Consider the following 14,066-nt stretch of genomic DNA (forward strand, 5'->3'; position numbering starts at 1 on the left):
AAAAAACAAGATATTCAAATGAAACTTGGTGCCAGATGAAAGTATTACACATGTTAAGCAAGGCCCATAACTCTGGCCTTAATAGTTTAGTTACGCCCCTTTATCAAATGAAAAAACAGAAGAGTGTTGAAGTTTGTTCAGCTGGGCTATCGTTTTGTGATTATAGACACTCTCATAAATTTCATCTTTGCTAAAGCATGAATATGTATTTCATACATTACCCTTTTTAATCAAAATAATTTTGTACATTGTGTATGGTCTGTTTTTCAGAGTTAATGCATTCTCACACTTAAAGCTTAAATTTTAGCTGGAAGAGTTGTCAAAATTTTGTTATACCCCCCAAAACAAAGTTTGGGGGAGTATACTGGAATCGGGTTGTCCGTCCGTCTGTCCGTCCGTTTTTTTTTTGTCCGGATTCATCTTTGTCGTTATTGAACAAATCTTTTTCAAACTTTCAGATATTAATGGCCATGATGCAAACTTGCGCCTCTGTGAAATTGGTACGGGTCACATGACCCTGACCAGAGTTATCTCCCCTTGATGTGTTAAAGTAGGCAAAATAAGCCCTGTCCGGGATTCATCTTTGTTATTATTCAACAAATCTTTTTCAAACTTTCAGAAATTAATGGCCATGATGTAAACTTGCGCCTCTGTGAAATTGGTACAGGTCACATGACCCTGACTGGAGTTATCTCCCCTTGATGTGTTAAAGTAGGCAAAATAAGCCCTGTCCGGGATTCATCTTTGTTATTATTCAACAAATCTTTATCAAACTTTCAGAAATTAATGGCCATGTTGTAAACTTTCGCCTCTGTGAATTTGGTACAGGTCACATGACCCTGACTGGAGTTATCTCCCCTTGATGTGTTAAAGTAGGCAAAATAAGCCCTGTCCGGGATTCATCTTTGTTATTATTCAACAAATCTTTATCAAACTTTCAGAAATGAATGGCCATGTTGTAAACTTTCGCCTCTGTGAATTTGGTACAGGTCACATGACCCTGACTGGAGTTATCTCCCCTTGTAGGCAAAATTAGCTTTGTCCGGCCTAACTCCAGGGCAAACAACCTAGACATGGAGGGGTGGGGGGTATTCGTTAGCCTATGGCTTACAGTTCTAGTTTGTCATAAATTGAAAAGAGTAAGGATATTAACTTGAAATTGGGTAGACATTTTAAATATGGCATTGAACATTGATTTATGAGTAGCAAGTGCCATATCTCTGGCTAGAATGTGGTGGAGTTACACCGCGTGATAGATGGACAAAAAGAGATTCACACTGGTATTCACACATCATGCTTTTAAAGAATACATTGTAAAGGGGTGCAACTATAATTGTAGTTTGATTAAGGAACAAGGGAGACAAATCTGGAAAAAAATAGTGTTTATTTTTTGTTATCCAGTACTTGTAATGCCAAGGAAATTTATCTGTTCAATTACATGTTTCCTATAAGGATTCCACTCTTTATTATAACTTAACCTGTGCTTCTAGTACCTTTGTCAAAGCAGCGTTTGTCTTATCTTAATTTTGTGAGCCTGTGACAAGTTGACAATGTAATTTCCACCTGTCCATGTTGTGTCCTGTAAATTGACATTGTCATGTTGTGTTGTTTAGTTTATTACTTACACAATATATGCAGCTCATGGGAGACTAATCTTCAGCAAGGAAAAGCACAGTTTTACTCTTTTATTTATTAACTTGTATGTTTTTCCCAAGAGCAAGCCCAGGTACAGTCACAGCCTTCAGATCTCATCGCCATTCAAAAACTTGAACTTGTGACTATAATTCAAAAAATGTTTAAGAGTTTAAGATATTCAAATGAAACAAATGAAAGTTGTAAAAGACAATTGACACATGTAGAGAAAGGCAAATGGAACAGAAAAAAGCAGGCAAGCCTGGGCACTCTTTTTCTTACTCTTTGTTGTGTATTTTTATATTACCTTGATCTACTTTAGTAGCACCCAGATATAATGTATGAATGTTTATCTTTCTCACTGAAGACAGCCATGTTTAAATTATCGTACAAAGTATTTAGCACGGTATAACGATACGTACATAAACCTTTATTTTCAAGTTATTTACTTACAAAATTGGGTAGATACATCATACAACATTTTGTATAAAAAATGCATGTAATACACAGTTACATTAATTTTAAGAAAGCAGCAGTGCCACTGAAATGGTTGTTACTTACACAAACAAATGTTTTATTGTTGTTTTTCATAAGTTTACTTTTCACAAATGTAGGTTAAGTATGAAAATTCAATGAATTTGTTTGGTACACGCATTAGACTTTAGTCTTGCATTCAGAAAGTTGTTTTATTTTCTTTAATTTTTTTGTAAAACCTTACTAGTAATAGTGCTTGTAAAGAATGTGCTATGTTATAATTAAAAACTGATTACAAATCTATGAATTAAGTTTAAACATTTTCTGTGCTGTCTATTGCAGCCTGAGCAGACGACAGCATTGCGTGTCCGGCCTGGGTCGCGTAAATACCCTGCAGGCTACCATCCAGACGTTGTGTGTCTTCTTACTTGGACAGACAATGAGCATCCCGGAAATGTGACCAGCATCTGCACTAACTCAAACTACGGCCTGTTAGTCATTTAGAAACTTAAATACCTTGATGGTGTCATTATCAGGATTAATAAAGACTGTTTGAATGTCATGAGTGATCTCTTTAGAATGTTTTAGAGAGTTTACACGATATAGAACAATTAAGTTTGGCAGTTTCGTGTTTCAACATCTCTCTGCCCTAACTGGTGTGTAGGGTTAGGTTTTTTTCTGTACTAGTATATTGATGCAAAATACTTGTTAATTGTTCAGATGTGCACCTGTTTGGTCAAATACTAGTTGTAGCAGATGTTAACATCACACTCATTCAAATCTTTGTACAAAGATTAATGTGTTTTTTTTATATGAACATGCTTCTATAATATATTTCAGGTTAGCGTTTGGTAATGAGTCTGGCCTTGCTATTGTGGATATTGTACAGAAGTCCTGCCTGCTCAACCTAGGGACTCCAGATTTATATGGTATATACATGCATAGGTTATACATAGGTTATATATATATATATTTCAAACAGGTTTAAAAGTTTAAAAAATGGAGCAAATGGATGTGGTATGCATTAGTTAATGAATTTTTAGGAAAATATATGAACAAGTGTTTACGTGTTTGTACCTTGACAGTAGAGTTGCCCACTGGTCTGTCTATTAAAGGGACTGTACACCAGATTGGCACAAAAAAAAAGTCGGAGACCGGGTTTGAACCGGTGTCACCAAAATTGCAGTCCAGTGTGGTATCCACTGGGCTACGACGGCTAACCCTCAACAGTTGAAATATATAAGCTTTATACCTAACTTGGTAATATCACGTGATAACATCAACTAGCCAATCACGCATAAGGAATGAATTCTACCAGGTAGATACACCTAGTGATCTTTTTTAATGGAAAAATACGAAAAAAGTGTGAAAAATAAATTTATTGTAAACTATGTGGTACTTCAGTTAGTAAGTTTGAATTTCAATTTTTTTTTATTTTTTTTTTTCGCTATTTCATCATACGGAGTACAGTCCCTTTAAAGAACACACCATTAAAAAAACATCAATAATAGGAGTGAGCTTGTTGGTCAGGGTGTTTTTTTTGTATTTTCTGGATGAAAAATCATGAAAGGATTGCTAGACTTAAGAATTTTTTGGAACTCATGTTTAACACCAAAGAAAAATGTCAAGTTCGACTTTTGTTACAAACCAGCAATGTAGATCCTAACCTTCCTCACCGGCCTGATTGGCTAGTACAAATATCGTGTCAAAAACTATTCTAGTATCAAAAACATGAATTGTAAACATTGGTGATAATCAATAAGTGTTCTGATAAGGCTTGTTGTTGGTATCCGGATCAAAGCATGTCGGCACAATTAAAGTGTGTAGATAATTAGCCTTGCCAGCCGAAAGCATGACGGGCCCTATATACCATAAAGGCCTGACGGAAACACTTCTTGTGTTTAACACCCTAAAATTGAGGTTAAGCATGACTTTGGTCACAAACCACCAATTTTATATTCTGTTATTTCCCATTTTCACCTTAAATTATTTTTGGTAAAAAAATCCTTAAAATACAAGTCAAGTTCGACTTTGGTTACAATCCACCAGTTTATTATTATATGTTGTCCCAGAGTTTTGCCTTTAAATTACTATGGAGTGTACATTGTTGATGCATGCAAGCCAATGACCATGACAAATAGAGAAAAAAATTTTTTTTTTTTTTTTTTCATCAGCATTCTTAATATGATAATAATAGAAAGAAGGTATATGTCGTGTTGTGTACGTGTTATAGGGTTCAAGGAGAATCACTCTCACCTTCTTCATCACCAACACAACAACCACAACCAACGTAAGACTTGATATGGTATACCTATCCACCTACTAATATTTGGACCTCCTCAAGCCCCCCGGACATTCACCCCCGGACATTCATTAGTTCATGGGCCCTGGTTTATAAAGCTTCTTTTCCTGTTAGTGTACATGTCTGGTTATCCTTGCATCCAGTGCCCTGTGATTAGAATACAGTGAAGGCTTAACTCAAAACTGTTGTAACGTCTTTCTTGTTGTTTACCGAGTTACAACCGTCTTGCATTAAGTCTGCGATATAAGAGCTTCACAATAGATAGTACAATTTCAGAGGGATTTTACTCAAAAGACCAAGGCAAGTTTATGCCTTGATGTATGATGTGTTTTTTGGACACATTTTAATTATAATTGTTAAATTTTTCTATTCAAAATGTGTAAGTTATCTGTCCTGGGGCCCTAAATTGATTAAATGTATTTAACTTACATTACTTAAATCACAGTGTTTTAATTGGATTGCAATAATTGACCAATTTGTAACGCCTGTGAAGCCTATCTTAGGGCAAGGATCACCATACTTTTGAACATGGACCCTGATTCTGGTTGATATGAATATCCGTGCATAATCCCTGAATATCTGTGCCTAATCCCTGTGGGTGTCGTTTCCCACAGATCCCTGTGTATGTAGTGACGAGAAGCCCGTGGGTAAGGAAGGGACCATGTAGATCATGTTGGGCTCATACCCTGTAGAGTAGTTTGACCTTTCGGTTGTTGGGTTTCTCTTTCAGTCTATAGTAAAAAAGATTCTAAGAAGCGTAAGTGCAAAAAATGGATTCCGCTTGATAAATCTCTCATATTTAATAACAAACTCTGATATGATGGTTTGAAATGCATTTGCATCTTGGTGACCAGCTTTTCGATGTACACAAGTGTATACTCTGCAGTATTTCTTCCCTGCTCTCTCTTCCCAAAAGTTACTTCTTTGTATTTTTTTGCTGCAAATACTGATAAGTTACTGGCACATTTTGTTTATTCCCTGACCAAAAGTATAGAATAGATCCATCCTCTCCGCGTCAACATTGATTTTACCAAATTAACAGTTCTGTTCCATTATACATCTATTATTTCTTAATTCACAAAGAATAATTTATTGTTTATTTTAGAACTTTGGTGCTATATTTTTACTCGACCATTAAACTGCTATTAAGATTTGTAATTCAACATGCCTGGTTCTGTTAAGCCTAAATTATTATTATTAACTGCTTAGTTGTTTAACTGTTTATTTCTTCACATTGCGTTGCCCTGTTGCTCCTGAATCTGTTATAAGCATTTCATCTTGCCTCCTATGTATATAACATATACTCTATGCTTACATATCCCCAATGGGGTGGGTGGTGTTTTTAGGTTCGATGGACCCATACCAGCGGGCCCCTCGCTCCCCCCGGGGTAAGAAACCCCAGCCCACCCCTCTGGACGGCAGTAACCCAGCTCTCAATGAAGATGGTGCTAGATCACCCACCAGTGATCAAGTAAGTTCAAAACAAATATACATCAACTTCAGATGGATTATGTCTTAAAAGCAGGAATAAATATTTATGGCATATAGTAATTAGATCGTCTGTCCGTCAATCTGTCCCTATGGTTCCCAATGGGGCCAAGGGATCTCAACCTTGGATTAGACAGGCTGGAAATGTTCCGATTTGTGACCTTAGCCAGTAGGGGTAATTTTTGGAAAAATACTTAACAGAACAAGATGAAACTTCGCAAGTTTGACCGAGGCAAGCCTGTGTATTGATCTAGATCATAGAATAATCGATCATGGTAAACAAACATGTATTTTAACAGGTGTTTGGGGTTTGTGCCGTGTTCGGAAATGCACCGTCAGCTAGTATAGTTTTTGGTCAGTTGGTCAATAACTGAGGAACATTGTGCCTATAAACCTCATTCTCGATGGGCAGTTTGAACTTGAATCCTTGCATAAATACTCTAATACTTTGTAGAATGTTTACATACATACATGTTCAGTGATGTTCACCAGTCTCATTTCAAGTAAAACAGGCAGTGTTTGAAACCACCCAATCTTGCAGTGAGATATCAATTTCGTGTTCATTCTTTGCTCTTTAGAAATGTTAATCAATATTTCCAAATTGCATGAGAAGGTAGGACAGGTCGTCATGAATTATGTTAGATACTAAAGACTATCTGTTCATATAGGCCCAAATACTAATGGCTATCTGTCCAGTCATGCCTGTTGGGGGCCATTGTCAAGTTCCTGTGACAGCGTTTGTTCCAGTTTGACTTTGTCATTAACTTAATTAAAAATTAAAAATGTAAATAAAAAAATAAAATATTTGATACTTATTTGTTAAATTTGTCAGTGAGTTGTATAGAGATAACTTAACAAAAAAATATGGCTTGATTATCTATAGCATGATTTAGACGATGCACAGAAAGAAATATAGTAGTGTTTAGTTGAGCTTGCAAATGATCTTAATTTATGTGAGCTGTCATTTGTAGGTTGTTCAGAATTTAGAATTCTCAGCAGTTGGATTTGTAAACTACAGAACACAACCCAACATCAATACTCATATATACCTTGTTGTATTACAGGCATACAGTGTACATACGTTTTTACAGAGGCCATAGAGTGGGACCCATTGTCATTAATCATGTGTACCTTGTTGTATTACAGGCATACAGTGTACATACGTTTTTACAGAGGCCATAGAGTGGGACCCATTGTCATTAATCATGTGTACCTTGTTGTATTACAGGCATACAGTGTACATACGTTTTTACAGAGGCCATAGAGTGGGACCCATTGTCATTAATCATGTGTACCTTGTTGTATTACAGGCATACAGTGTACATACTTTTATACAGAGGCCATAGAGTGGGACCCATTGTCATTAATCATGTGTACCTTGTTGTATTTCAGACATACAGTGTTTATGTCTTATAGAGGCCATAGAGAGGGACCCAACTTCAATTCGCCTTTTTAGCTTGACTATACTTATAAGGAGGCTATTCTACTCACCCCTGTGTCGGCAACCAGTTAAGGTTTTAGGGCAAGTTGGCATTTTCACTTATAAGTCCAATACTCTACATTCAATTCACTTTATACTTCACATAGTTGTTCAGGACCATCACACAAGGAGGTTACATAACTCCATAGTATCCTAAATACAAAGTATGGCACCTGATTGACTTAGGAACTTAGGTTAAAGTTTTAGTGCACAAGAAACTTAGGTTAACGTTTAGGGCATATTGTGTCAGGTTAAAGTTAGAGGCAAGTAAGGTTCAAGGTCACTGTTACTCAAAATAGAAAATTGGTTGGTACTGAATAACTTTAGTTAGGGTTGATATTAAGCGACCAAACTTGGTATACAGGAAGAATTAATGATGACCTTTTATGGGATTGCGTTTGGAAACCTTTGTGTCAAGGTCACTGATACTTTAAATAAACAATAAAACAGTTGAAAGGTCACTGTTACTAAAATTAAAAATAAAACAGTTGAAACTGAATCTCACAATGAAGGCTTAAGTTCTTTTGTCAATCATTGAAAACCTGGTTTTGTTGCATTTTGTTTACTCTTCAATTTGAATTTTGTATTGCTTTTGACAGGCACATGTTACATCATTATTGTATTCATTTCTAAAACAAAGTGGCGCGCGCTGTCGTTCAACAGATTATTGTTTATAATAGGCATTTGGTGTCTATGTTTCACAGGGGTCCAATTCTTATTAATTGCTTGTTTGGTTTTCAAAGCAGAACAGTATATGTTTTGTCATTATAAGCTCTCTGTTGTCAGCAGATGGCCTTGGCCAACTCACTCTATACCTAACCTTCTCTGAGAAAAACAGATGAACTATGGCGTCCGCTTACAGAGATCTTACTATATTTATTAATTAATTAAATAACTAACATCAACAACCCTGAAAAGGAGAGAAAAACAAAGAACATGCTTACTAGACTATTTTCAAAACATGCAGACTGTCTGTGACATTTCTGTACAAATCAGTTCAGGTGATCATGAATTGTTAATGCCTTTTTCTGTGAACACTCAACAGTTATAGCATGATGCTGACAATGCTGGCTCAGGTTTGTCATATGTGACAATAGTTCAGTACTTACTAAGATAATAATTACTTCACCATTACCCTCCATTCTGTCTAGCAACAGTGTATTAAGTCTCAGTTTGTTGATGTTGACATTCCTACAAACAACATAATAATATGAAAGTAGATTAGCAGCTTGATACAACAATGATTACATATATATCTATGTATGGGATAGTTCATATGTGTATATGTGACGTTGTCATCAGGAATGAGTGCAGGAAACTGTGACATTTTCATTTTTGCGAGGTATCGTTCCTAAGAAGCAAGCGGTTATAGCTGTTGTTAAATATTTCATAAACACTTCTTTAATTCAATTTTAGGATGTTGTTATAAGTCTTTTTTATAATGGTATCTCTTGGTTAAATTTCATGTGTTTGTCTTTAACGTAAATAGCTCAACAGGACTCACTTTCTCAGACAATGTCACAGTTTATATATGATTATACAACATGCTATTGTGAAAGAAATTTTTTGGCAAGACTTTTGTCTTTAAGTGAACATTTGCTAGAAGTAGTTTTACACATGTTTGTAATTGTTCATATTGAAATTCAGGCGGGCTAGTTGCCTTAATGATTTCAAAGTTTTAAACCCAAAACAAATGGTTATACCCAGGGTGCTCTGTAAGACCACTTTATTATCCCCCGCCTATGAAATAGGGAGGGGGATAGTGAAATGGCGTTGTCCGTCCGTCCGTCTTTCCTTCCGTCCGTCTGTCCTAATCCTTCCGTCCGTCCGTCCGTCACCTGCGTTTTCTCAGTAACTAGCCGTTATAATTTCATGAAACTTAAAATAGATATGAACCACTATACTGGAATGATGCCCGTCGAAAAAAAAATTGATTGGTCAATTGTCCTTGGAGTTATTGCCCTTGATTTTTTGAAAAATGCACATTCACAGCCATTTCTCAGTCACTAGCTGGCAGAATTTCATGAAACATAAAATAAATATGAATTACTATACTGGGATGATGCCTGTTAATTTTTTTTTTGGATTGGTCAATTGTACTGGAGTTATTGCCCTTGATTTTTTGAAAAACTCATTTACAGCCATTTCTCAGTAACTAGTTGGTAGAAATTCTTGAAACTTGAAATAAATATGAACCAACATACTGCGATGATGCCTGTTTATTTATATTTTGGACTGTGTAATTTCTATATGAGTTATTTGCCCTTGATTTTTTAAAAGATCCATGTTTGCAGCCTTTTCTATTCAACTAGCTGGTAGAATTTCATGACACGTGGAATAAATAAGAACCAACATACTGTGATGATGCCTGTCTATTTTTCTTTTGGATTGGTCAATTTTCCTTAGAGTTATTGCCCTTGATTTATTAAAAAATCTTGTTTGCAGCCGTTTCTCAGTAACTAGCTGCTAGAATTTAATGAAACTTGAATGTTATATGAACCAACATCCTGCAATATTCTTTCTGAGATTTTTTTTAACCTTCAAGCACAAACAAGCCATCAAGCACCAACAAGCCATCGTTGGCGGGGGATATCTTTTCACTGAAAATGCTTGTTATTTTAATATATAATCCAGATCAAATGGTTTTATGTTGCTCAGTAGATTATTTATGGTCAATCTTAAGCTATTTCAAATCATTCCAGTTTATAAGATTATCATTTACCAAATTTGATAGTTTTAACTTTGGTATTGTAGTTTTTTTTTCTTTTCTGTGAGACCTCTATGAAGCCCCTTATTTCCCGTACACTTGTTATACTTTGTCATTGTCTTGTTTATTACTATTCACAAATTTAGTACCAGAAGTAAAAAGTGTTAGATGATCTTTTAGACACACATTTTATACGAAATAATGTTGTGTTTTTTGCAATACTTTACAATTTGCAGACAATTGACAGTTGTCAAAGTATTTCTTTGTAACTTAATATAGTGATTAAATTGTTTTTGGTTTAAGATGAGGAAAAGACTGATCATTATGTAAATGAGGTATAAATAGAAAAAAAGTGTTGGTGAAGTTGGTGTGTGTTTTTCCTGTAATTTAAAAACAAATACAGAGTTGTTAAAAATGTCTTGTTATTTAGAATATACAAACCAAAGAAAACAAGTTGTTACAAATGTATCACAGTGATCAGTCCTTGCTTCGTTGTTGTTGTTTTAATGTATTTAGTTTCACTTTTTACCCACAATCACTATTTCTTTTATATATTTTATTATTTTTGTGTTTTTGTTTATTTTTCCTGCTTTCAGCCTGTGTCCCCTGATAGTTTAACACCACAGCCCCCTCCCCGTAGACGGCGACCTAGTAAAAAACTGGTGTGTATCAGTGAAAACGAGCGTAATACTCTAGAAAACCAGCCTCTATCAGCCCCCATTCTAAAGGGACAGTCTTTTCAGTTCAGCAATGAACATGAGGACAATGGACAAATGTTAAGAAAGAGTACAGGCTCACCCATCGAGGAGGTGGCTCCCCCGGACCTCAACCTTATACCCCCTACCCCTCTCGTTCTGAGGAAGGAGAATGAGAACAGGGAAGTCCATTTTCAGTTAAAACCAACAAACCAGACTGTAGATCAGCTAAAGCCTGTGATCCCTAAAAAGGCCCTGGCTTGTAGGACATCCTCTTTACCTTTGGTACCGATGCCGCGAGATCTTGTTGATGAACCAATAACAAACAAGAGCAAATCTCAGTCGCATGAAAACTTTCCCACAAGTCAAACTGATCCATGCTTAACTGAAACTGAGAAAACCTTACCTCAGAGAATAAACTCAACAGATTCTGACCCCGAGGTGAAGCACCATTCACACAGTAGACACAAATACACTATTAAGAGTTTCAAAAAGAGGTTAAAACATGGCGGTAAGAGAAGAGAGAAAAGTTCAGAGAGAAACCATAAGACTATAGAAACGAGTGATAATGACCAAGGCTTAGATACTGAAGGCTCGCATGATGACCTAGCCAGTCACGGGAGCAGGTCAGAGAATGAAGAATACCCTCTCACAGATGAGGATGTACTCAGCCCCTCTGAAGAATCTGTATTCCATGAAGGGAAGAAGGACGGATTTTTTAGGCGAATGAGTGTGAAAATGAAAATGTTTGTTGGAAAGCATGAAGACGAGGACCTAGACCATGACTCAGAGAAGAGGTTGAAGCGTAGCGACCATTGCTACCTCATTGTTACTGACCTTACAGATGACACGGAGGGGAAGCCGCCAGTTGAAAGGAAGAGATCAGTCCAGGAAATGATGCCCCGTACCTCTAATGGTAGGTCCAGTATCTGAGGTCATGTATAACTGCCATGCTGCAGGAAAAGCCTGCATTCTTTGTTGTGAAAATTTCAGGAAATAAAGAACTGATTTATAAATAAGCACCTTTTAATATTAAGTGATCGTTGTTTCCTGATTTATGATTTCATAATATTGATAGTTATTTTCAACATTAGTATTTTTACACACACAAAATTACTATTATGTTTGAATGCTCCTGGGCTTTTCTCTGTAGCATGAGCGTGGTATCAACACCGGGTTCTGGGAAGTTACATGTTGGATTATTAGCATCCCCACCCTGCCTATGCTTTATGTTAGCCCTTCTCTGCATGCCTCTTGTTACCTGCTAGTCTGCTTGTTTATACCCCCAATTTTTTGTTTTGTTGGTTTAGTTTGGTTATGTGTTTGTTTTACAAAATGAGGGCTTTGCAAAAGAACAGATGTAATTTCTTCTGTTTGTATAAGTTGTTACAACCATCTTGCACTGTGAGTCTGCAAATTTACGGTAATGTATTCACTTACATGAACTGACTAAAATAATAGAGTCAATTAAAACATGAGGTTTCTTAATGCCTTATCACTGATGCTATCCTACGAGAAGTGGCTATAAGTTCACCTGTAGTTTCCAGGGAAATGTATGAAGTTAGTGTAAGCGTGATCACGATCGTGGAGTGACTTCATGTTCAAACTGCTGTGCTATCTTTGTCTTCACATTTCAGGAATTAGAAATACTGCATTTTGAAAATGACTAATGGAATTTCTAACTCTTTTTAACAGGAAATAAAAAAAAAATATGTTGATATGCAGGACAGTTGAGACATAAGTTTCTATATTTCCTCTGAATACATGATTGCCTCCTGTTTCAGGGTAAGGATCTATGTTTAGGTGTTGACATGCCCCACCCACCTCGTAAGGCTCGGTAAACGTGTGTAGAACATAGGTTGTGCATTCTGTGTTCTGTTCTAATGTTCTGTTCAGCTAGGGGCAATGTGCTAAAATACTAGTATTTTTTTACCAAACAATTTAAAATGAATAAGAAAAAATCATCTAAAATGGTATATTAGCACAGCATCTACTGAAACCTAGATTATTGTGACAACTTCATTTTTAGGGAATGTGCACAAAGATTTTATTCTTTATTTTAAAACTTAGTTAAAGAGGTTTTCTATTAATGTTTTTTTTCTTCATAATTATAAGTCAAAAAGACCAGAAAAAGTCGTCAATTAGTTTTATCTGTTTTTAAAGATTCTGTTTTCGACATCATTTAAGAACTTTACATTGACCTTTATAACCCAAAGACCGTTTAAAATATTCAAATGAAACTTGGTATGTATGTTGCCAAGAACAATATACTCACGTATAGCAAGGCCAATAACTGGCTATATTATTTTTTGAGTTATTTCCCTTCTTCACCTGAAAAAAATACAGACAAGCATTGGCATTCGATCTGCGCCATTTATGTTATATTTCTTGAATGAATTTGTTATCAAAGTTAGTGTTAGGGCAAAATAACATTTAAAAAGCTAGACGTCTGCTTCTTTACTCAAGCTGAGCTTAACTTTGTTATGTTGCCTGGCGCAGTGTTAGTAAGAGTGCAACCTTTCTCATGAGTGGTTTCGAATTTAGTTTTTGATCGTAGCTTAAGAGGGAATGTAATGTTTATTTTTCTTTTCAGTTTGGTAATTAACAGCACTGGATTGTGTGTGTAACTGTTTCTTTCTATTTCATTTCAGAGGTTACAGGTATTGCCATTTGTTCATTTGATTTTCATGGCTCATGTTGCTCTTGTATTTTCAGTAGATATTGAGACAGTGTAGGTAGCTAACTGCTTTTATCAACCATGGATAGGTTATGGAGACATCGGTTTTGCATTTTTTGTTTTTATTTCATTTTGGACTGATTTTTACACTTGTTTATAGATAAATGGAATTTGCATGAGCCCAACAACATATAAGCCCCGTTTGGGCACAAAGCCCATGGGCCCTGAACTGAAACGCAGTCGCTCACAGGGTACCACACGAAAGTTGGTGAAAGCCCAAAACGTGGCCTCAACAGAGGACCCCAACTTTACGGGAGGTGCTGTATTACGTTTTGACTGCATTGCACCTGGCCTGTGTGTGTGTCCTCTGTATCCACTCGCTGCATGCAATATTTTACGTTCAAACATCTATCATGCCTATTATTATTTTATTAGATATGTTATTTAGCTTTGTAAGATGTGATAGCCTAGGTTTTGTTTGTGTTGGTTGTATTGTCGTGCAAAACTTGGCCATAACTCAAACACTTTTCAAGGTATTCAAATGAAACATGGTAAACATGTTGCCAAGGAATATCATGTTCATGAATATCAAGGCACATAACTCCTGACTG

The 14,066-nt window shown here is 36.0% G+C and overlaps 1 protein-coding gene across 9 annotated transcripts in view; it reads left to right on the top strand.

Annotated features, from left to right (window-relative positions):
* LOC128236670 (syntaxin-binding protein 5-like) overlaps positions 1-14,066 on the top strand; it is an 80,550-nt gene that overhangs the window by 46,774 nt on the left and 19,710 nt on the right. For 3 of the 9 annotated variants that reach the window (XM_052951683.1, XM_052951686.1, XM_052951690.1), the window contains 6 exons: positions 2,449-2,597; positions 2,947-3,035; positions 4,340-4,396; positions 5,023-5,055; positions 5,755-5,879; positions 10,680-11,694. In XM_052951683.1, the coding sequence (XP_052807643.1) occupies positions 2,449-2,597; positions 2,947-3,035; positions 4,340-4,396; positions 5,023-5,055; positions 5,755-5,879; positions 10,680-11,694 (1,468 nt within the window). Of the gene's footprint in view, positions 1-2,448; positions 2,598-2,946; positions 3,036-4,339; positions 4,397-5,022; positions 5,056-5,138; positions 5,166-5,754; positions 5,880-10,679; positions 11,695-14,066 lie in introns of all 9 variants that reach the window. The other 6 variants (XM_052951689.1, XM_052951691.1, XM_052951685.1 and 3 more) reach the window with 5 other exon arrangements.

The sequence above is a fragment of the Mya arenaria genome, chromosome 6 (assembly GCF_026914265.1).
Source record: "Mya arenaria isolate MELC-2E11 chromosome 6, ASM2691426v1".
NCBI classification, from domain to species: domain Eukaryota; kingdom Metazoa; phylum Mollusca; class Bivalvia; order Myida; family Myidae; genus Mya; species Mya arenaria.